The following is a 26,006-nucleotide window of genomic DNA, read 5'->3' on the forward strand; positions in this document are numbered from 1 at the left end:
TGAAGCGTGTGTTTTGAGTGTAGCGGGTGTGTCTTATACTAGGGAGTGTTATGAGTGTAGGGGGTGTGTCTTATACTATGGAGTGTTTGAGAGTAGATGTGTGTCTTATACTATGGAGTGTTTGAGAGTAGAGGGTGTGTCTTATACTATGGAGTGTTATGATTGTAGAGGGTGTGTCTTACACTATGAAGGGTGTGTTTTGAGAGTAGAGGGTGTGTCTTATACTATGATGGGTGTATTTTGAGAGTAGAAGGTGTGTTCTAGACTAAGGGCGTGTTTTGAGTGTAGAGGGCGTGCCTAAGACTATGAATGGTATGTTTTGAGCATAGAGGGCGTGTCTTAGACTATGATGGGCATTTTGTGAGTATAGTGGGTGTCTTATACAACAAAGGGTGTGTCTAAGTTTATGAAGGCTGTTTTGAGAGTAGAGGGGGACCCACTTTATATTTGATGGCCTTAATAACTTGGTACTTAATAATTTGATACAATGTACTTATTATGTACACTCATGTTGTTGCATTGTCATTACATTTAAAATACTTGCATTTAGGAACATTTGTAGTAACACTGTTTACTTTACCCCAAAACATAACTCTAATCCTAACCCTACCCATATTTCAAAACCTACCTGTACCTCAACCTCAGTAGCAATAGATATGGGAATTTTGCAGAACAACATCTAGCTGCACAGTAAATACATAGTCTTGTATGTATTAAATGTTAGCACATAGTAGTTAAAGCCACCTAATATAAAGTGTGACTGTAGAGTGTGTTGTGCGTGTAGAGGGCGTTTTTAGAGTAGAAGGTGTGTTTTAAGACTTAGAAGGTCGTGTTTTGAGTGTAGAAAACATGTCTTAGACCATAAAGGCTGTGTTTTAAATGTAGAGATTTATAAAACATTTACAAAAGTATATATTAAAACAAGTGACATTTATTTGATAGCGCAAACTTTTCAAGGAACACATTCATAAAAGAAGTTTGTTATGGTTGAAATGGCAATAACTTGTGTAAATAAAGACAGTATTTGGAGACTTGATGTTGTCACACATTAATGCAACATGTCCATAGTTAGTCTGATGATATGCACCTTTGGTTACACTGCTAGGACAACGGTGTTAACTTCCTTCATACATCCACTAATAATCAACTTGGCACCAGTTGCAAAAGTCATGGCCTAGAAAAGGGAATTTAATAATAATAATAAAAAAAAAGCACAAGCATAATCAGTTTGCAGATGTCACATGGCTAATGCAATGACATTCATACATTTTTAAGTATCCAAAAACTTCTTGGGGCTACTGTATTCAGTTGACATTTTACCAAACATTTTGTCCAATAGGAAACGGAATAAAGGCCCTTCGAAACACAACACTGGTGTTTGAGAGGAGTAAGAATGACTGCAGATGGGAGTTACCCATCCCAGTGCACTTGATTAGATGAAAGTATAGAATATGTACAAGAATTGAGTAACACCCCCCCACATCTACAAAAACACACGTGCACACATCTTTTGTAATAAAGGCAGAATGTGTCAAAACCTCATTGCCCCATCATCCTCTAACCTCAACTGATATTACTGTACCTTGAAGCACAGTCCAGGATGAGCAATACATCATGATGCAGGAAAACACACAACCAGGATAATAACAATTATTAACAGAAACACCTAAAAACAAGCAAATAAAGAACACTGTTCACAGCAAAATGTATATACACATAAAAAATGTGTTGGTTGAGTGTAGGACGGGCCTCCTGCAGGCCAGATCAAGGTAGGATGAGCTCAGAGGTGCTGCTGGATTGAGCTGGACCAATCAGTTCACCTCTTCTTAGGAGCTTGAGCTGTACGAGGTGGAGTGACCGGGCGGCCAGAATTCACCCCCCCGTACTGGTACTTCGTCTTTTTCTCTGATGGCTTGAGGATCTGGATCACACAAAAGGTACAAACACGGACCGAGTTTGTGACATATTAATGCCATGTTAACTATGTGTGGTGGCCATGTCCTGAGTATGAAGGTCGTGCCCTGAATGTGGAGGGTGTGTCTAAGAAAATAAACGGGTATTTTGAGTGTAGAGGGTGTTTCTTATACTATGAAGGGTGTGTTTTGTGTAGTGGGTGTGCCATAGAATATGAAGGGTGTGTTTTTAGAGTAGGAGGTGTGTCTTAGACAACAAAAGGCATGTTTTGAGTGTGGAGGGTGTGTTTTAGAATAAGAAGGGTGTGTCCTGAGGCATAATGATTTGTCTTGTGTATGAATGGTGTGGAGGGCGTATCCTGATTGTATGTTACCTGAAAAGAGCACATGAGGGACTCATCTACACTCATCATGCCACCAGCGTTATCAAACTCTCCACAGTAGTTGGGAGCAGAAAACAGCGTCACAAGCTGTCGTTTAGCAAAGAATTCATACCCATCTTCAACCACCTACCGACAGAGAAGAAAAAACCAGGGCATGAAAATAAGTCACTGCTAGCAATTTCAGCTGTAAATGTAGCTGCAAGCAGCGATGACGGGCCAAGCACAACTGGTCAATTTACCCCTGGTGGCTTTCGGAAAACAATACAAGGTTGACATGCATCGGGCATTTCACATTATTCGAAACAATTTTGAAGCACTTTGGGTAAATATAAGAGGACTTTTTTAAAGTCTTTTTTACGAGCCACACTTCCTGCTGCCTGTTGGTGGCACTATGACCGTGACCCATAATAGCCGTATATATGTGATCAGCCCCATTCCAAACATACAGCTGAATTTTCATCATCCTGTTTCACATTTTTAGCTATAAATGTATTGCTGCGCCATGTCAACACCTTTCAAAATATCAAAAATCCGTTCACAATTTAGCATCTACAGTGTCATGGCATGATGTTGCACAAACTTGGTACCAGTCACATGAATCCCTATAGGAGTATTTAAAATTGACTTTCAAGCTAATGACTATAATTATGAAAGTTGTCCAGCTTGGTTAGAACTATATATGCTAAATACACTAAATATACATATTGGTGTAACGGTTCAAATTTCTCACGGTTCGGTTTGTATCATGGTTTTACATCAAAACAATATTTCTGTTCAGAAAACCATGGTGACAGCAGTCATGGTTACTACAATTTTAGTATAGTAAAACCATGGATCATTTTTGTCAAGGTCCTTTATAAAAACAAATATTTTCTCTAATTACTAAATCAATATTTTCACTTAATACCTGCATTAATATGCTACGTACATCAACATAAAAGTACACTTCAGACTCATCTCAACATATATTCAATATTCTGAAGCTGTACATCACCATAGAAGGAATAACCTTGCTATTAATATGCACACAAGAAGGGATGTTGCACTGTAGTTATTGTCTCTTGTCTGTCTGAATTAGCAATGTTTAAAAGCTGAAGGGATTGTGCAGTTTCGGCTCACCTGCAGCTCTTTCCCTGGGGGATGTCGGCATAAACGATTCATCTTGTAGCAATGTATTACTATAACGACATCTTAATGCCATTTAAAGCACATTATTGAAGCTTGTGATAGATTACAGACGCGAGGGGAAACAGGAAGAACTCGCGTGCACATTTGAAATAAACCCTCACATGTATTACCAGTATACCAGCACTCGTGTCGAGCGATGTCTGCAAACAGTGCCTGTTTTGTAAATGTCTTTTGACCATGGCGGTTGTTATTGACTGCAAAAAGAAAATGTTTCCAGAAAGACGAAAGGCAGGGGGCTTCTCTATCAGCGGCTCGTTTTCTCCACTTGCCATTTTCATCTACACACAACGCTTGCAGAACTGTGATATCATCAAGTGAAACATCTACAGATCCATTCAGGTGCATTTGCAGAGGTTATAACTGTGCCTGTGTGTTTGGTGCTTTGTTATTTTCACCAAACCCTGTGCTCCAGACGCATCATTAAACTTGAGGTGAAATGACCACGGTGCCAGTGCTTCCTGATCCGTGACTGGAGAACTGCATGCTTTGTTTTTTTACAGAGAACCATTACACTCCTAAAATAAATGTATATATATTAGGGTTGCTGGTTTCACGGTATGGAAATTGACGGTTATAATACCATTTACATTTGTTTATCCACTTATTGTACCGAGAAATAAAATGCAACCGGACGGAGAATCTCACCTGCACATCCCCTTTCCTCCACGTCTGCCTGGCAGACTCGTCAACTTGCCCCCCCCCACACACACACACACACACAGTGGATTAAATGTCAGAGAGAACATGAAAACTAACATGCTTTAGTTATATAACATGTTATAGTTACATGATATTTTTACCATGTTTATAATTCTGTTTTCTTTCTTATTTATTCTATTTTGGAAATGTACGGATTCAGAAATACTTTTATTGGATGGGTTAAGTTACTTAATATACACTTGGTATCAGTACAAACAAATGGATTCATTTCAGATTATTTTACTCTGGACAGGGTTTCCCTCTTTCCCCATTATTGTTCTGTCTTGCCCTGGAACCATTAGCAGCTGTGATAAGAAGGGAAGATGATTTTCCATGGGTGGTGGTGGGAGATGTGGCGCATAAGCTTTTGCTTTATGCAGATGATATTTTATTATTTGTCTCTGACCCCATTCAATATTTTTATTTATTTTCTATGTTCTTGGGATACAGTGTTAATTTGTATAAATCCGAAGCTTTGGCTCTGACAGCGTACTGCCCAGTAACGGCTTTTCACCCGTGCGCCTTCCAGTGATCCAAACAGGGCATTAAGTATTTGTGCATCTTGTTCTGAGAACATTTGTGTAATTTAGTCAGAGTTCATTTTGACCCTTTAATAAACAGGTTTTTGAGTGATGTGGGCAGGTGGGCTTCATTACAGTTATCTATGATTGGGAAGGTTAATGTTATTAAAATGAATTGTATTCCAAAATTCAACTACCTGTACAGTCTCTCTCTGTAGATGTCCCCCTCTGTTATTTCAAGCAATTTGATAGCATAGGAAAATCCTTCATTTGGAATGGGAAGCGTCCCAGATTACATTTCAATAAGTTACATAAGCCGATTGAGAAAGGTGGGCTAGGCCTACCTGAGATTTTTATTATTATGCATTCTGTCTCAGACATTTGGCTCACTGGTCAATGATTTAAACTTGGTATTGAAGAAAGGAGTGTGGGCTAGGTTTCTAAAGAACGTCAAGTCTATATCAAGAAATGCAAGGGTGTGTCTTATGCAATTCAAGATTGTTTAGGCTTGGTCTTAAAGACACACCCACATGCTGATGATGCCAATCAGAAGATGGAGACACAACCCATGTCTTTTGGGGTGTGTTAAGATCCAAGAGTTTTGTGTGTGTGATGTTTTGGGCACTCAAATTTTACTTTGGCACCGACATTGTATTTTGGGTGATGGGGTGGTTGTAAATTTGGGGGCAAACATATAACAATCTGGTTCTGACCAGTATTATGATTGACAGACAAATTATTTAAGGGGCTGGAAGTCAGACAGAGCCCATCATTTCCGGAGTGGTGTGCAGAAATGAGGAGGGTGGCAGTTTTTGAGGAGGTGGCAAGCAGAAGGCTGGGGTTAGGGGACTTGTTTGTAAGAAAATGAGGTCATTATTTAGCATTTTTGGGGGACTTTCGGGAAGGGATGGGGACAGAGAAGTCTACTATTATTACTACTATTATTAGTAATAATACTAAAATTGTTATTTATGTTTATAATATACTTCATTTTTAGTTTTGTGTGTGTGTGTGTGTGTGTGTATCATCTTATGTGACCACAGGGGTGTTTGTTGCGGATTAGGGTGGGGTTTATGATTGGAGAGGGATATTAGTGAGGGCTACATTTTAAATGTGTATGTGTTGTGTGTGTTTTTCTTTTTTTTATATCCAAATTTTTTTATTACAAAAAGATTAACAATAGGGCCTCTGCACTTTCATCTCTTGAGCCCTAAAAATCACATATTTTGACATCCGAAATATCAACTTTCCTCTGTACAGAAGGTTTCTTCAAACATTACAGATGTTACCTGGTGAGCGCGACAGATGAGGTCCAGATCATGGCGGTTAAGAAATTTGCTGACCACATCAGCTCCAAAAGTGAAGGAAACGCCCCTGTCATTCTCACCCCAGCCCTGAACATCTTTATCTGGGTCTGACCACAGCAGATCACACAGCAGGCCTGAAAACACAGAAGATATGAGCTGCTCAATAAATGACTTTTAAGTATCAATCATACAGTGAAAGTGACATAAAAAAAATTGAACAAAAAAGACAAGATCATTCAATAAATGCAATTAACTCATTTACAATGCCAAAATGTAATGATCATTATTCATAAAAGAACTAAATTCCCAAAAAAGGATCGAGTTGATTGAACTCACCCGTGTCAGGTACATCAGTGGGCCTCATGATGCGACGGATCTGCTCCATGGACTGCAGGTCTGGAGAGAGGCCTACGGGAAGAGCAGAGCACCAATGACAAAGAAAGGCTCTTCTCCATAAGTGTATGTTGCAAACATTTTAAGAGAAACATACTTCAAGTCAATCAAACATTCTATTGAACATTCTTGAATCTCCAAATAATGACAGAAAAACACACCTCCATGACAGCAAAAGATCTTCTCATCTATGATGGCAGCGATGGGCAGACAGTTGAAGCAGTCAGTAAAAGTCTTCCATAGTTTAATGTTAAACCTACGTTTGCCTGAAAACCACAAACACAGATGTGACTGTAGCAGACCAGAACAGCAAAATGGGTCTGAGGCAGCATTCATGCCCATAACACAAATGATGTCTAGCGCTCAACATTTGCATACATTTAAATATCCTTGACCGCAAAGAGTTAATATCCAAATCTAAAGTAACCCCATAACACCAGGACTTTGTGGATGAGAGCACAAAATGGCCATACCAAAAGAGATTTCTGTAATAATTGAATAATTGTATTTTTTGTTTAATTTATTTATTCTGGTTGTTTTTAAGATGTTTCAAGTGTGAACAGCCTTTCTTGAGAAGCATTTCTATTGGCAGTAGAGCATTTGCCCAGAAGATTCACTAACTTGTTTTAAACATATGTTAATCATATCACAGTTCAAATTGCAACAACGTTTTGTAAGATTATCACAAATAGATTTTTTTTGTCCAAATTGTTCAATTATCACGAGCAGAGAGTGACTTACACTCATCATAAAAGCCATAGATGCGATTAATGGAGGCACACTCGTGGTTGCCGCGGAGCAGAAAGAAGTTCTCAGGGTATTTGATCTTGTACGCCAGCAGCAGGCAGATGGTCTCCAGCGACTGCTTCCCGCGGTCCACATAGTCTCCCAGGAACAAGTAGTTGGCTTCCGGCGGGAAACCTCCATACTCGAAGAGCCGCAGCAGGTCTGTGTACTGGCCGTGGATATCACCTTGAGTACAAGTTCAAAAAGACACCAAATCAATAAAGAAATCTGTGGACGCACACTTTGGATACATGCAGTGGAGGTCAGTGATAATATAAATGAAAACATTTTCTGCAAAGTAAAAGTTCACCCATAAACTATAATTCTCTCATTTATTCACTTTTATGCCGTCTCGTTTGGCTTTCTGTCTTCTGCGGAACACAAACAAAGACGTTTTGTAGATGTTAAATGTGTTTATATCCATGTAATGCAAGTCAATGGGGTGTGTGGGAGTGTGGGGGCACTTTCATGCTCCAAAAAGCACATAAAGGTAATCCCTAGCAATGGTTTAATCCATGTCATGATGCGTGTACAGCAATCTGCCCATGCATTTAAATCATGTTCATGCAGAGAAGACTGCAGATGGTAAGATTTATTGTGAACTGTTCTCACCCAAAACCGATCTAATCCCATCAGAAGACATGAATTAAACCACTGGAGTCACATGGATTCATTTTATGATGCCTTGATGTCTTTATTGGAGCATGAAAATGTCGGACCCCATTGACTTGCATTATATGGATATAAACACCACATATTGCCATCAACATTTCTTTGTGTTCTGCAGAAGAAATAAAGTCGTCATGAGTTTGAGACGACATTAAGGTGAAATAATGATGACAGAATTGACATGTTTAGGTGAACTATTCCTTTAAGTGAAATTAAAAAAACCTAACATAACTGGAAATTAAAAGAAAGAAAAACGGGAAAGAATTTATGTTGATATTATGAACAACATTGGTAACACAGTACAATAAGGCTCTATTTTACTTAATTATTTGTTATATGAATAAGAAAAATAATACTTCTACAGAATTTATTAATCTCAGTAATCTCACAATGTACTAATACATTTTACGCAACATGAAGTAACAATAAACAATTGTGTTTTTATTATTAATAAATGCAGTAAAAATATTGTTCATTGTTAGTTTATGATACCAATGCATGAATTGATTTAAACAAACATACCATTAGCATTGAAATATATTGAAATGATATCAGAGAACACATTCATTTTGTGCAGTCCAACAACTAAATATACAAAACACTAAAACTAAACAAACACTACAAAACTATTTCATCCAAACTCAAACTAATAGTCACGAAGTGAAAATAAACCAAATAAAAAGTACATTTCAAATAAATAACCATAATAATTATACTATAAAACTATTATATTGAGAGGTTTTACTTAGGGGGTCATACATTTTACAAAAGACAACTTTGTTAAAACTAAGATACAAAAACGGTAAAAGATGAATCCATAAACCTACATAAATAATGCCAACGGGGTGATCAGAAACTTGACCCGCACAGTCACAAGAGTAAAAGTGTGTGAAATCTTGTGTTATAAATGAGCGACTGAGGTTTATCTTTCACAAACTACTGTATATTGCATCTGAATACAGCAAAGACAACAGAAACATGAGTGTGTTTCTGACCGCAGATCTTCAGAGGAGCCTCCAGCTCCAGGAGGATGGGTTGACTGAGGAAGATCTCACGAGACTTGATGCACAGTCCTCGGACCTCCGCCTCCGTCATCTGCACGATCTTCCCTGGACGACATCCTCGCACTGAACAGACACACACACTTCAGCACTGCTGTAACACACATACATTTAGTTCTTCATGTAAAGATCGTTCTCATAAATCAATCAATTAGTGGGATCAAAACAAATATATTAAAGAAAGTTCAGGATGCGTGACCAGCCGTCCAACAACCACTAGTCTGGTAGTGAAGTCGACTAGTTACAGACATTTAGAAAAAACTTTATTATTTGACAGTAAAACGTCTCAAAGTTATTTTGAATGATATTTAACTTTAGTGTATAGTTTTGTTCGGTGAACAACTGCAACGGGAACACTTACAGTGTTGTTGAAACCATGCTGCTTTTAATTCAATTACCTGCACAAGTTTTATACTGCTCAATGAGTTCTATGAAATCTGATTGATTTATTTTCCAAATTCTGTTTAATTTGTTGCAAATTAGATGATCTAATCAAATGTAATTATTATAGATATATTATTATTATTAATACTACACTGAATATTTCATGATCTAATCATGTGCGCTTCAAGGTTAAAAAATTTAACTTTATAACATTTATTGATTTAATTATTCAATAATTTATAAAAAAAAAAAAATTATGTATTTAATGGTTTAAATATTACATTTTGAATGTAAATGTGTCCAGTGTCTGATAGAAACACAGATCACAGCTTGGCGATATATCTGTATTTCATCCTTAATTAAAGTTCAATTAACAGTAGCGTGACATGTAAATAAGGACAAACTCTAAAACTGTCATTCTCTGTGCAGTGAGAGCCGCTTCAATCAGTCGCGGAAGAGAACCAATCTGAGGGAGAGTCGAGACCGGGTGAGATTTAAAGTTCCGCCGGCTGATGCGCACGCTAACACGGAAACGCACATCTCTCACCCCCGCTGTCTGCGGCTAGCAACGCGTTTAATCATTGATGAGATCATCATGATAAGATAAATCTTATGTGAAAAATAACACTAAAATGACAACAACAATAAAATGTGTGAGTATATATATATATATATATATATATATATATATACACATACTCACACACAAAGTATCTCACAAAAGTAAGTACACCCCTCACATTTTTGTAACTATTTGATTATATCTTTTCATGGGACAACACTGAAGAAATGACACTTTGCTACTGTAAAGTAGTGAGTGTACAGCTTGTATAACGGTGTCAATTTGCTGCCCCCTCAAAATAACTCAACACACAGCCATTAATGTCTAAACTGCTGGCAACAAAAGTGACTACACCCCTAAGTGAAAATGTCCAAATTGGGCCCAATTAGCCATTTTCCCTCTCCTGTGTCATGTGATTCATTAGCGTTACAAGGTCTCAGGTGTAAATGGGGGCATGGCTGTCGTCCCAGAAGGAAGCCTCTTCTAAAGATGATGCACAAGAAAGCCCGCAAACAGCTTGCTGAAGACAAGCAGACTAAGGACATGGATTACTGGAACCATGTCCTGTGGTCTGATGAGACCAAGATAAACTTATTTGGTTCAGATGGTTTCAAGCGTGTGAGGCGGAAACCAGGTGAGGAGTACAAAGACCAGTGTGTCTTGCCTACAGTTAAGCATGGTGGTGGGAGTGTCATGGTCTAGGGCTGCATGAGTGCTGCTGGCAATGGGGAGCTACAGTTCTTTGAGGGAACCATGAATGCCAACATGTACTGTGACATACTGAAGCAGAGCATGATCCCCTCCCTTCGGAGACTGGGCCGCAGGGCAGTATTCCAGCATGATAACGACCCCAGACACACCTCCAAGATGACCACTGCCTTGCCAAAGAAGCTGAGGGTGAAGGTGATGGACTGGCCAAGCATGTCTCCAGACCTAAACCCTAAGTGAGGATCTGTGGGGCATCCTCAAATGGAAGGTGGAGGAGCGCAAGGTCTCTAACATCCACCAGCTCTGTTATGTCATCATAGAGGGGTGGAAGAGGACTCCAGTGGCAACCTGTGAAGCTCTGGTGAACTCCATGCCCAAGAGGGTTAAAGCAGTGCTGGACAATAATGGTGGCCACACAAAATTGACACTTTGGGACCAATTTGGACATTTTCACTTAGGGGTGTACTCACTTTTGTTGCCAGCGGTTTAGACATTAATGGCTATGTGTTGCGTTATTTTGAGGGGACATCAAATGTACACTGTTATACAAGCTGTACACTCACTACTTTACATTGTAGCAAAGTGTCATTTCTTCAGTGTTGTCACATGAAAAGATATAATCAAATATTTACAAAGATGTGAGGGGTGTACTCACTTTTGTGAAACACTGTATATTGGTTTCGAATAGACAAGATTGGCAAATGCTTATCAATAATACTCTTGCTATGGCTAAAATGTTTACAGTGTTCAGTGGCTAAAATGTCAATATGACTAAATGTTACTAAAATATGACTAAAATGTCAACAGTTTTCATTGACTAAAACTACATTCAAATGCCCTGAGTTTTGTCAATTAAAACTTGACAAAAAAAAAAAAAATAGGATAAGGTTGACTAAATATGATGATAACTAAAAGGACATTTGACAAAGGACTAAGACTAAATTAAAAAACAGCTGTCAAAAATAACACTATTATTCAGTTGCCAGGTCATTAGGAGTGTAATGCAAAGCCAACGTTTACTTGTTCTTAATGTCACTTTTTTGATCAGTATGTTACCAACTCCGCCTCATTTTGAGCCAGGAAAAACCCTGTAGTGTATGAGTGGACAGCATCACACATTCATTTTGAAGTGTGCAGTACATGCACACTGTATATTTATTTAGTTAAATCACAGCCTTCTGTGGTTTAATAAGCACACTAGGACATATCAAGGTTTTAAATGTGTGTGTATAATATATTATATATATATATTAGTGGTATAACAGTTTAAATTTTGTCATGACGTTCCATGAGCACCTACGGCACTTGGCCTGCGGCAGAAACACAGCAGTGCTGATGTAGGGCCATGTCGCACTCTTGATCATGTGATATTGCTTAAATATATTTCCATTCATACATTCATTTTATTCTGCATTATATAGTTAACTTAAATTTTATGACTGGATTCTGCAACTCCATCCATGTTTTCCACATCATGTAAATCATTGGGCCCTAAATGGGATTAAGCACCAAACACACTGTTTCCCCCTCGTTTTAATTTTTATTTTCCATTTGAGAATATTATCCATAGATATTATATAGAGACTAGATGCCCTATTGGCCGCTGCGCACTAAGAAATACGGCCGCCATCTTAAACCGGTCGCACTCCTAGTTTCGTTGCGCGGCAGCAGTTAAGATGCCAGAGCACTGTGGAGAATTTTCCTGTTCTAATCGGCGGACCATCGGGATTACTTTTCACAAGTAAGTTTTAACATTACCGTACTATTGGTTGTATTTTGTGAATAGAATATTACCAGATAATTGAGAAGGAGCAAGGATCTTTGATATTACTGTACTGAAATCGTAGCCAGCTAACGTTAGCTAGGTGTGTGTGTGAGTGTGTGAGAGAGTGTGTGTGTGTGTGAGTGAGAGTGTGTGAGAGAGTGAGAGTGTGTGTGAGAGAGAGAGAAAGAGAGAGAGTGTGTGTCACAAATCATTATAAATAGTTTCTTCAACTTACTAAAATATCTTACTTTACTGCAACTATCTGTTTCTGATTCTTTGTCATATTTATAGTGTGTGATTTATAAAAAACCTTATATCTTACATCACATATTTTGATTTTGGACGTCTGGTCACTTTATATCTTATACAGGGATGTAGTGGAGGCTAAACGCACGTAAACGCCGTTTACGCACCTCCCAAAATTCGGAAATAGCGTTTACCCACCTCCAAAGTGGGTTTATCCACCTCTAAATAGATAATTTAAAATGGCTTAGGAACTAAGCTTATGTCGTTTTAGTTTCATATTGTTCATTATTAGTTTCATAGGTTGTTAAACCTAAGACGAAGTCTTTCATAATGCGCTGCTGCCAGTGTTTCCCATGCGCGTGCATCGATATTGACTCCTACCAGCTATATACAGCGTGCTGACCTCAAAAATCCAGCTGTATTCTAACAATAACTTAGCTCTCCTTATTAGCTAGGCTCCTTGCATGCTGGCTAATAAGTAATAACTGACAGTGCTGTGTTGGACAGATTTATGCAGCGGTGTTCCATGACGGACAGAGAGCGCGAGAGGTACGGGAGAGAGAGAGAGAGGTAGCCCAGTGCTGCGCGAATGCGCTACGGCTCTCTGCAATCAAATACGATTTTAAATAGGCTTAGTAAAAAATAAATCGAAAATCAATGTGTGGCGGTCAGCGTTGATATTGTGGCGGGCCGCCACAAATAAATGAACATATGGGAAACCCTGGCTGCATTACTGTCAGTGTTGACCAATCAGCAGGAAGCAGCAGACTGCATCAAGATTCATCCGTCACTCACGAGCCCAAACGATTAAAATTAAAATATGTGGCACCAGATTCATTCTTCTGTCATTAATCTGCACTATTTTACTATCTAAACTATTTTGATAATCAATTAGTCGGGTTGAGTCATTTTTTAAGACAAAAGTAAAAACTTCTTTGATTCCAGCTTGTTAAATGTGAATATGTTCTAGTGTCTTCTCTCCTCTGTGACAGTAAACTGAATGTCTTTCAGTTGTGGACAAAACGAGACATTTGAGGACGTCATCCTCCTGGGCTTTTGGGAAACACTGATCCACATTGTTCTGACATATTATAGACCAAACAACTAATTGATTAATCGAGAAAATATTCAACAGCTTAATGGACTATGAAAATAATCCCAAATCCCTAATCATTATGTACAAGTGCATTGCATTGGAAGCCCTGGATATAAGCCTCCCTCTCTATCTCTCTTAAATATTTTTGTTCTCTCTGTTTTGTCATTTAGTAAACTTTATAGATTTCAACCAAATTATTCCTTCTTGGGTCTCTTTAACAAGAACTTAGATTAATGTATGAATTGAATAGTGATTGTGTGACCTATGATGAGGGAACAACCAGTGATACCCTTGGTAGTACCATCAAATGATAGCCTATAGCGATGTCATCAGCACACACATACACCGGTAGGCAGTGGCCCACCTTACCGGGTGACCACGTCGTGGTCCACCAGAATTTATAGTTTACCCACCTCTTTTTTTACCACTACACCTCTGATCTTATATATCAGACTATTATATTACTGTTAAGCCTACTATGAATATTAAAATACGCCGAACCATGTGTCCTGTATCATAGCTACATGAATGACCTTTGCAGCAAAAAAACTCCGTGTGAAAATCAGTTCGGTATTCAGTGAGGTATGATTAATTAAATGCGCTGACTGTTCATTGCACCTGCCATACAGATTACACTGAGTGGAGCAGGTGACCGGTCTAAGATGGCGGCGCTGCGGCTCGTCCGCGCCAGTAGGCAGAAGGGGTCGATAGGGCGTCTATCTATATGATGTCTACCAGACTCAGGGCCGGCGCTACCTATAGGCGAACTAGGCTGTTGCCTAGGGCCTCGGCCTTGGAGGCAGGGCCTCCAAAACATACACATGCTTATCCACCAATCAAGAGCAGCAAAATACTATGCTGTTTGTCCATTGGATATAACAATTGTCATTCACCTGTAGTTAAACCAATTAATATCACCGTTTACATGCGAGTCACTCCCAACCTCTGAATTTATGAATGAAGAGATTGTAGAGGAATAAAATCCAACTTTTCTGCAAATTTATCTGATGGCGCCGAAACGAACTCATCCTTCAGGGGCTGTTAAGCGCAAGGCTAAGCAGGCACGCAAAGAAAGTGCAGCTCGTGATTCAGGTATCATCTATTTTTGAGTGATTGTAATGTATTGTAAAAAATAAACTGATTCTAACGATCAGCGTCATTTTGAGATGGATCATTTGACGGTTATTTCCAGTTCAAAAGAGCGCGAGCACCGTTGATGGACTGAATTCGCTTCTGACACTTTGAATCCGAGCGTATGTAGCTACAATCGATTTCCAGCCCTAGTCAGGAGCTGACTCGCAAAACACTACAGAAAAAGTCAAGTTTGTCAGTCAAAGAGCAAACGCACTATACTAAAGCATTGTTTATTATGTTTTAAAACAGTCTGTATATCTTCTAAAACGCAGATGTTTAGCCTACATTAACTGCTCTAGTCTATCATAATAGACTATAGACCATAATAGACTTCATTTCTTTCGTTTTCCAATCATAAATACTGTTGCAATATTTATTGAAAATAAGTATGCAATCTTAAGCATATGAATAAGCACACAATTACAGTTGACGAAATGAACTTGTCTTTTCACTTCCACTAGCAGCTGATTTGTGTATCATAAGGTATTTCTCTACAATACATACCTAATATGACTATATTTAATCTATCAAAAACAAAACTGTTCATTATCCCAAATAGTGGGTTAGTGTGTTACCATAAATAAATTACTGAACAAATTACTGCAAAAACTTCCTGACTGCTAAAAAAAAAAAAGAAGACTTTTCAGATGATTTTTTTTTTTGTTTACCTTAATTAAAGTTACATTAATATGCACATTTAAGTAAAAATATAAAAATACTGATAACAGGTTTTGTATAAATAAAATGGTTAGGAATCATATTTGTTTTCAAGTCTTTTTATTAAATGATGTTTTATTAACAAAGTTCGGGAGGAGCACATTCAGATAATCAAGGAGATAAGAGGTATATATACTGCAGACTTACCTCTGTTCATTGACAGTTTATCAGCATCCCTCCACCTCATCTCCTCACTTTGATTTTTAATAATCTCTTATTGGATGTAAACAACACAATCCAAAATACAATGCAATCCAATGTAATACTGTGTAAATCTGGCCAAAATTCAGAGCCTGGAGCCCTCCCCTGGACAGCATGCCAAATACGCATAATCTTTACTCTATTTAATTTGATGTAAGTGTGAACTCGTGAATTCTGAAAGGTTGAGGGGAGGAGGGCATGGCGGGGGGCCTCCAACATACATTTTGCCTAGGGCCTCCAAATGTCTAGAACCGGCCCTGACCAGACTCAATCTTTTTTCATTATTGTAGTTTTAATTTATGCATTTTAGTTTACACCGAATGCTTGTTTTTAACAGACAGAAATGTTCTTAGCTTTAATATACTGTAACACTGTCCTGATAGGTTTATATGTATCCCTCCAGTGGATGAAGAAAATAACATCAATGTAAAAAGCTGGTGACTTTAAAATTTGAGTTTAGGAAATATTATAGAACTGAAGAAATGTTTACACACAAAATCCGTTTATTTAGCGCACTGAGGAGCCACCTCCATTGACTTCCATTCAAACAGTAACACAGCAGATGTGTGCGGGATCTAGATATTGTTTATTTTGGATCAAAGGCTCAACACGTTTGCAAAACTCAACATTTAATCACAGAATTCTGCTTGAACACAACAAGTCTGTACATAAACCTATAGTGTGCTGCCTACATAGTTTCTGGTCGCCTAAAATACCGCCCACACCTGTGATGATCACAAATACAATCTAGGACAGAAGTTTACTAGGTTTTGTGACACAGTAATCAAACACAGGGCTGAAATGATGAATTATTACTGTTTAAGATCTATTTCACCAAACTGAAGATCATCATCATCATCATCATCATCAGTCATCTGACACACATGCTGTAAAATCTCTCAGATAAGCCGTTTAATTGGGTGAATTTAAAACTATAATTGCGTTAATGTGCGCATAAATATGTAAACACAGATCGAACCACTCATAACACACCGGCCCAAAATTTCCATTTTAATGAACTAGAAAGGCAAGAAAAGGCCAAAGCATGAAAAATAAAAGGTGACATGCTTGTGATAACACAGACAGACAGTAACAGAAAGCGATAGACAGAGAAAATAAACAACAGGCCCAATAACACAACCTGTTTGATTTACAGAGTGATATTAAACCTCATCGGTATAATACTGAAACAGCGAGCGACAGAGAAACTCTCTGATCTCTATTCATGAAACGTGTACTGATATGAAACTCATTTACCTTCCAGCAGTCTGGAGATGATGCTGTCGACGTTCAACTCCCCCTCAGCCATTCTTCTTCTTCTTCCTCGTTTTTCATGGCAGATCGCAACAAAACTCGTGCATTACTGCCACCCTCTGTGAGCCAGAGACTAACACTTCCTCCAGCTCAACACGAGTCACCGCTCTTGCAGCGCTGCGTTCAGCTCCAGAGGAGGGGGAAAGGAAATAAGTACAAATGTAGCCTATATACATTCATACCCACACAATCCTATACTTTGACTAGGGGTTAAATACTCTCACATCCTATTTAACTATATCATGCCAATTAGGACTGAACACTCCAGAAACACTGCTGTTATTATATTCCCTCTTATCAGATTTAAAATATTTTTTTAATTAAATATCTTGTTCCCCATTTCTCCTCATGTCCTTTTCTAGAATTACTCTTTACTCTGTATTTAATCTTCCACAATGCATGACATGTTCTACTGTTTCACTGATTCCACTCCAGTCACAAAGCCCTGTTGGATGTTTGGAGATGAATTGCATTGTCTTATTTAGCCCTATGCCCCTGTATCAGTCTTGATAAAATGTTTTCCTCTCTTCCATTTCTGCCAGAATATCCTTTCCCCACATTTGGCTGTATTGAATACAAATGTCTTCCTTTAGTTTCAGTATCCCAATACCGCCATCTTTAAAACATTTCCATTTTTAATTTTATTTATTTTATTTGATTTCTGATCTACTATATGATATCCATATCCACTTTTGTATCCTGTATTGCTTGTTTTGCCAGCTTATCTGCTACCTCATTCCCTTTCACACCCACATGTGCTGGAACCCACAGACACTGTACCCTCACCCTGATTTGTGGCAACAAATATAATTCCTGGAGAATATCCATTACTAAATCTTGTTTTTTGTCAGACTGTTGGGCATCGATACTTGGAGAGCTGCACTAGAATACTACTACATCCTTTACACCTGTTTCACACACAACTGCCATCATTTCCCCCATGAACACTGATAGCTTATCTAATATCCTTAACTTCCTTGAAATTTGCAATTTTGGTATAACAAATGCTATACCTACTGCCGTGGCCAAAAGTATTGGCAGTGACATAAATTTTGTGTTTTGCAAAGTTTGCTGCTTCAGCATTTGTAGATTATTATTTAACATGTTTCTATGGTATACTGGAAAACAATTATAAGTGTTTCATAACTTTTAAAGGCTTTTATTGGCAAAAACACTCAATAAAAAGAGTCAATATTTACAGTGTGACCCTTGTTCTTCATAACCTCTGCAATTCACTCTGGCATGCTGGATATCAGCTTCTGGGCCAAATCCTGACTGATGGCGATCCATTCTTGCCTTATAAGTACTCGGATTTGATCACAATATCTGGGCTTCTGTTTGTCCACTCGCCTTTTGTGGATTGACCACAGGTTCTCTATGGGATTAAGATCCGGGGAGTTGCCTGGCCACGGATCTAAAATTTCAATGTAATGCTGCGTTCACACCGGACGCGAATAGCGCGTCAGGCGCGAGTGATTTCAATGTTAAGTCAATGCAAAGACGCGTTACGCGCGTAAAAAATTCCTGCGGCGCGAATGAGGCGTAGAGCGCGGCGCGGTAGACGCGAATACGCCTCATTCGCGCGTCAAGTTCGCGCGAATGGCGCGAATTGAGCGTCTGGCGCGTTACGCGCGTTACGCGCGAATGGTGCATTTTGTGCATTCACGCGTTTGACGCGAATTCGCATCTGCCGCCCGAGTTGAAAAATCTGAACTTTGGCGTCAATTCGCGCCGCGTTAACCAATCAGGAGCCTAGCTGCCTGCTGTCACTCAGGAGGTAAAGTGACGTAAACTTTCATTATTATTGTTATGTGAAGACAACCAACATTAGTGTCTGGACAGTGCTGAATAAGGAGAAAAACACAGGACAGGTTAATTACTTTTGAAGGCTGGCTCCATTTATCATCAAAACAAAAATAAATAAATAATTTAACCTGATATACTACCATGGAAAACCTGACATTTTTAAAAAGTCTCAACTTAATAAATGTGCATGTTGTGGACCTGACATCCTGGAACTGGGGCTGACAACCTGGGAAAAAAAATACAAAATATAATAATAATGGACTATTTTTAGATAGTTTAGCTCTTTATAGGTTTGTGGGTGGCTCTTAAAAGAGCCGTTGTGGGGAAGTCATGAGGAGGACTTCAAACGCTACTCCGTCGGCTGCCATGGTACTGCTCCCTCCGCTGAGAAGTGTGCCATGAAGACATCCCTCACCCGGAGTGCCTCTCTGGTGGAGTTGTTGGCCGCAACCCGACCCAGACCTGGCAGTGGCTCCTCTCCAGCATGTCCCGCCCTTCGCTGGTGGACCCAAGTACGGCGACGACGACCCATACGCCGCTGTTCTGCTCTCCAGAGCAAATAAAGAGCGGTGACTCTCTCCACGAATGTTCGATCAACATCAGCCATCTTGTAAAAAGATGGCCGTCATCGGATTTCGCCTCCGACGCACGTCACGCGCGTAAATTTTGCTTCAAACTTTTGTTTTTTACGCGCGTCAATTTCGCTCTTGACGCGCGAATGGATTCAAAGTGGTCAAGCGTATAACTAGACGCGGTAGGCGCGAATTTGACGCACTATTCGCGTCCGGTGTGAACGTAGCATAATGATCTCCGAGCCACTTCATTATCACTCTTGCCTTGTGACATGGTGCTCCATCATGATGGAAAAGGAACAGATCATCACCAAATTGCTCCTGGATCGTTGGGAGAAGTTGCTCTTACAGGAAGTTTTGATACCATTCTTTATTCATGGAAGTGTTTTTGGGCAGAATTGTGAGAGAGCCCACTCCCTTGGATGAAAAGCATCCCAACACATGGATGGTCTCAGGATGCGTCACTGTTGGCACGACACAGGACTCATGGTAGCGTTCACCTTTTCTTCTCTGGACTATCGATTTTCCAGATGTCCCAAACAGTCGGAAGGAGGCTTCAGAGAAAAAACTTTGCACCAGTCTTCTGCTGTCCAATCCTTGTACTTCCTACAGAATTTCAATCTCTCCTTGATGTTTTTCTTTGAGAGAAGTGGCTTCTTTGCTGGCCTTCTTGACACCAGGCCATTGTCCAAAAGTCCTCGCCTCACTGTGCGTGCAGATGCACTCACACAGACCTGCTGCCAATATTGAGCAAGTCTCTGCACTGGTGGTGACATGATTCCGTAGCTGACTCCTCAGTAGGAGATGGTTTTGGCGCTTGCTGGACACTCTGGGATGTCCTGAAGCCTTCTTCACTGCAGTTGAACCTCTCTCCTTGAAGTTCTTGTTGATCCGGTAAATGGTTCTTTCAGATGCAATATTCTTTGCAGCAATTTCCTTGCATGTGAGGCCATTTTGATGCAAGGTGATGATGGCTGCACGTCTTTCTTTAGAGGTAACATTGCTAACAAGAACACAATGATTGGAAGCACTTCTTCTCTCTTTTATAGCAATCAGTCTGCTCTTTATTATCCCATCAGAATGATAGAGTGATTTCCTTCTCACTAGTACTCGTTCACACTTTCCCAAGTGCTGCTGATCTGATTAGTGAAATTATGTTAGCTGGTCATTTTGTGCCTGGGCCAAAAAACAGTGAAATTTGGGTTTTTGTGATAAAGTAAATTATTTTTGGAAAATTAAGCTTTTTGCAATTATTTAAAATGCATCTGTTCACTCTGCACAATAATCTAGAAACAATATGAATCAACACCACAACAACTGAAGCTGAAAAATTTGCAAAACACAACATTTATGTTACTGCCAATACATTTGGCCACAGCTGTACTTGTAAACTACTTGGATTCTTTAATATTTTTCTTCTTCTTTGGATTTATTGGCGGTTGGCAAACCATCATAGGTGCATTTCCGCCACCTACTGGGATGGAGTGTGAGGCATTGATGAAGAAGGGAATAAAAAGTTGGAAAAGAGAAGGGGGGAAAACCCTATCTGAAATCTAATTATTTCATCTGAATATCATATTATTTCCCAAGGACTTGAGGTTACATTCCTCTAATCAGACCTGTTATCTTTAGGTAATCTAATACAGCCCTCACTTTTGAATTGTTATTCAATAAGTTCTGTAATGATAAAACATTTATCACTTTGGAATGGCTTTAACATTTTCTCTAAGCTGAGATCTTTCTTTGTAATAACCTATGCATTCTAATAGAGCATGTTCAACAGTTTCCGGTAATCAACAATTATTGCACAGGCTATTGTTATGCTTTCCTTTCTTAAAGCTACTCTATGTAATTTACATAGATACAGTACATCTTATCAGAGCGAATGGACAAATAAATAACAAAAGAAAGGAAAAGACGGATATCTGAAAACATGTCATCTGAACAGATAAGTGCCATATCTTTTGCTGTTTTTTTTTTTCTCCAATTTACATATTCCTTTATTTAAATCACAATGAATTAAACAGTGCACAATATTAAAAACAAAAACATGTATTTTAACATGACCTCGGATAACAACCACCCATCGCTGTCACTGTCTGCCTAATTTACATCCACAATAAACTTGTATTCTTGGTCGCAGTCCATGTATGCATCGCTCATGAAGTACAGTGTGTAGTTGTGCACACCCACAACAGGTGCCACAAAGTCGAGTTTCACCATGGCCTTCTGTTGAAGAGTCAGCCTCTTGATTAAGATGAGGCTGTTCGATTTGGGGTCTCCAATAACCACCCACCAGCCTTCTTCATGTTTCTGAGGAAATAGTGGTGCAATAACAGGGCCGGTAACTTCCTCTTCTCTTTCCAACTGCACTTGGATGACCACAGGACTGCCACTTTTGATGTCCTCTTTGTCAGCCACTTTGTATGAGAGCTCAATGTTGGGATACCGGTTAAAGAACCGTCCCACATTGGCTATTTGTATATCTGAAAGCTGCAGCAGAGCAGAGCGGTTCACATCTTCCATCTCTATGATATCAAAGATGCTCTCCACACCCTTGTCTGTGCAGCGCTTGATGTGTTCAGAAGTGAAGTGGTGTAGTTGCTTAAGGTAAGAGTCTTTGGACCACATGGCTTGTGTAACCATCTGAGCCAGCTCCATGGCAGCCAGTGCTGGACTCAACCAGCCATTACTGGAGAGCACATGCGTATGCCTGGATCAGTCACCCAGCCTTGCTGAGTATCTCTTCAGTATCTGACTGGAGCTCTGTGCTCAGCTGCATGTGGGACAGATGAGCCTGAAGCAGCAGGTTGGTCTTCACATGAGGGTCAGTAAACTTGGGATTGTTCAGTTTATGAGGGACCTTCTAAGCCAACTGCCAGAGCAGTGTCCTCATGGTGCCTGATGTAATGTTTTTGTACTATGCAGCTTTGGAGATGATCTCGATGAGATGATCTCGACATGTTGAACAGTTCGATGGTTATGTAGTTAATGTAGTAGTAGGGTGTGATCATGCCCAGATTCAGCAGTGCCACGTCCATCTTATCCTCAATGCTGATACACTTGGACTGCTCCAAATCCTGCAAGGTGTTTTCCACCAGCTCAGACAGATGATCCAACAGTGATGGTGAGACATCCCCTGCAGGTTGTAATAGTTGGGTATCAGGGTCATGCGACGGTACAGAAATGTCCATGTCAGGTAATCCACTGCATCCTGTTTGTTCTCCACTGTCTTGGTGATGATATCAGCATTGAAATGGTCATGGAGACAGTGGTCCAAGTGAGATTTGACAGGCAGAGGCTCATACAGGAACTTCTTAAAAAGTCATTTTTGGACCCCTGACACATGATGACACAGCAACCCACATCATCATGTAGAGGGCGATTGGTCTTCCCTACCATCTGCTGGACATCATAGATTGGATAGTCCACAAATGCATGTATTTTGCCATTGTAGTACTGTGTGTCCATGACTATCACCAGATGGGCAGGAATGTTAGTGCCCCAGCAGAGAGAGCGAGACACCACCATTACTGAATAGAACCAGACATGAAAATATGCTCCACAATCCTATACTCGGTAGCCGAAAGGCCCTCGTTCAGGTACCCCACCCCATTAGCTATGATCTCCTTCAACATCGCATCAGAGAAACTCTCCATGAAGGGAGCCAGGTCTTTCTCAGATGAGTGCAGGAACATTTGTGGGACCACATCTGCGGCACAAAATGTGAAGATATCAATAGCAGTGAGACGAGTTTGATGTCTTGATGGCACAAACACCAGCACTGGCTTGAATGGGGAGATATAATGATGGTGTGATACACAGGTTTAGCCATGGACAGTAGACGAGTCTGTGTGTGACTCACATTGAAGCCCTGGATGTGAAGCTCAAGAGGAACCAACCTGACGTTGGGGTGAAAGTTGCGGTGGTGCTACAGCCTTTAGCATTGGACAGAGATGAGCTGAGGGCCACGATACGAATGGGCCACTCAATCTGAGATGAGATGTACCTCATCCTGGAGCAAATCACCTCCAACACAGGTCCATTGTCTCCTCCAATGAGATGAACCTCGTCCACACTGAAGAAGCAAAATTTCTGCACGTTCTTCCTCTGTTTCCAACGGTGAGACAGGATGTCCCACTTGTCTGGGGTGCTGACAATGATGTCACCTTTACCCAGCAGCCACCTTTACTCAGAAGTTTGAGGTTGGTGGTCATCTCACCAGTAAGTAAGACAACATTCTAATTCAAAGTGTCCTGGAACTTCTGGTGCCAGTCAATAAAAACCTGTTCGGCCAGTGCTTCCATGGGTGTGATGTACACATAGCGGCCCTCTGAGTTGTGTAGGAGCATCCTGAGAATGGTAAACTCTGCAAATATGTTCTTACTGCTGCCAGTAAGGGCACCAACAAAGTCATTGTAATTGCTGTTGTACACTGCATTTATTTATGTATATATTTTATTTAACCAGGAAGGTCCCATTGAGATAATACAATCTCTTCTTCCAGGGAGTCTTGGTCAAGATGTCAGCACATATAAGTTTCACAATAAAGTTCAAAAGATAAATACTGCAAATACACAAAGAAAACAAAAAAAAATACAGTCGATATATACAATCAGGTCAATAAAAACAATTACAAGTTTCCTTTAAAACAGTATGTAAAAGATATTTAAAAGTGCTCAAAGGGGGAAGTATATTTAAATTGATTACATTTTGCAATCCATTCCATGCCCAAGGAGCATACAAAGAAAAAGCATTTTTACCAAATTCGGAATGTACCCTTGGGACTTTCAGCTGAATTTGAGTTGAAGATCTTGTGCAGTAGCTATTTGTACAAAAGGTTAAAAGATTAGAAACATAAGGGGGTAATTTAGCTAAAAGTCAAAACCTGGGTCTGGATAGGGCTGAAAAAAGGAAACTTCTGATAAAGGCTCTTAAAGGCTGCATTTCTCAGAGCAGACAGCGGCAGAGGCTGCAGGTCCAGAAGATCGGCGAGAGGAGGATACTTTTCTGGTAAGATCAGGTGATGGAATGAAACCGGCAGCTGAGTCTCACATGACAGCCAGCGGTATGAAGCTATGCAAATTAAGTACTGTGGAGGCAGAGGCTCAAACACGGGCATGAAGAAAGTGACCAGATGTTTTTCCTTACTTGGCCTTTAGGAGGGAGTACTCATGATGTAGGAGGACCTCGCTGTCCACATCCTCCACTAAGATCCGGAAAGCCTTGGATGACCCATGTATCTTGTCATCCCACTGGAATGGTGTGATGGTGAGTTCTACTTTCAGAGTGGATTGAGTGATGGGCTGCAGGTGAACTGATGGACATACTTATGGTTGGTCCTCCCCATTTTGGCATGTGGATCAACTCACCAAATTCATTATGGCTCAGATCGTAGATTTTTTTTTACCTCCTCTGGAAGCTTGCGGAATTGACGCAGAGGAGACATAGACTTCCACATCCTTTTGTCTATCATCTTGCGGTTCAAAGTCTTGTCAATAAGTTGGGCCCAGCATCTACCCATAACAATCTCAAAGATTGCCCTCATCAGCCTGCCAGCACTCTGTTTCACATTGACCGTGTCAGCCATGACGGCAAAGTCCTCCAGTTTGAGCTGAGAGATGTACGCCTGCAGCAGCACATTAATCATGAAAGTTGGTCGGCTTTTAGCTGTGTTCATCGCCATAGCAAGTTACGCTACTTTTTTGCTGTTGTTTTAATTTATTGGAAACATTGATGTTTTGAAATAAATTACATTACAAAAGTTGGGCAACATTTGATAACATTAGGCATAACGATTGCTTGTCTGATAAGTTCCATGGTAGTAACTAATTTATAGATTCTCATTGTTACCAACCAGTGGTCAACATAATTTCAAGACTCACATGTCCTTGGCAAGCCTGGGACTAAAGGAAATATGTATTTAAATGATTGCCGTTATAAAGAAAGATACACACGTGTGCTAGCAAATGAAATGTTCTGCACCGATTACAGTATAATTATTGTATTTCACTACACACACAGATGTGTGATTACACAACTATATATAAACCATGCCAATAAAATATCTTACTTGTTGAGTAAGAAAAAAGTCATCCCTGGGGCGCTTTTAAATCCTTTAGAGTTGTCGCCACTTCTGAAAAGCCAAGCCGATGTTGATTCAGGTTTTATTACGGACTCAGTCACGTTCCCTTTTTGCTTGTAGACTCTGCTCTGTTTTGGGTTTCTTTATTTTACAACCGGTGATTCCCCATAGGGTTGCCATTTTGAATGATCCGTGGTCAATTTTTCTCGTTCGTTGTGACAACCAACTTTCAGCTTCAGCTACTCCCACACATGCTACAGTAGCCGGAGCTTATTTTCACTGTGTACGGATATGACGTCAACACGCACGGGCGAATTACGTATGTATGCAATTTCATGCGAAATCCACATTTAGTGGCTGAACCTCCTCCACCCACGGAAGAGCCAACTGTATTGCTATAATTTCTGATGAGTAAACAGATAAATAATTAGATGTTCTTTTCCCTAAAGAAAAGAACATTTAAATGTTCTTTTCCCAAATTGAGGAATAACTACTG

General features: G+C 39.8%; 1 protein-coding gene and 1 pseudogene across 1 annotated transcript; both read right to left on the bottom strand.

Moving 5' to 3' along the window:
• Positions 1-896: 896 nt before the first annotated feature.
• Positions 897-17,090, bottom strand: LOC127621771 (serine/threonine-protein phosphatase PP1-beta catalytic subunit). Its single transcript, XM_052095495.1, has 8 exons — positions 16,991-17,090; positions 8,855-8,986; positions 7,146-7,376; positions 6,566-6,670; positions 6,348-6,419; positions 5,994-6,145; positions 2,288-2,422; positions 897-1,921 (listed from the first exon to the last, which is right to left on the bottom strand). The coding sequence occupies exons 1-8, from the start codon at positions 17,040-17,042 to the stop codon at positions 1,817-1,819; spliced, it is 984 nt and encodes a 327-aa protein (XP_051951455.1). The 5' UTR covers positions 17,043-17,090; the 3' UTR covers positions 897-1,816.
• A 1,784-nt stretch (positions 17,091-18,874) lies between these two features.
• Positions 18,875-25,111, bottom strand: LOC127621739 (U5 small nuclear ribonucleoprotein 200 kDa helicase-like; annotated as a pseudogene).
• Positions 25,112-26,006: the final 895 nt, after the last annotated feature.

The sequence above is a fragment of the Xyrauchen texanus genome, chromosome 28 (genome assembly GCF_025860055.1).
Source record: "Xyrauchen texanus isolate HMW12.3.18 chromosome 28, RBS_HiC_50CHRs, whole genome shotgun sequence".
NCBI lineage: Eukaryota > Metazoa > Chordata > Actinopteri > Cypriniformes > Catostomidae > Xyrauchen > Xyrauchen texanus.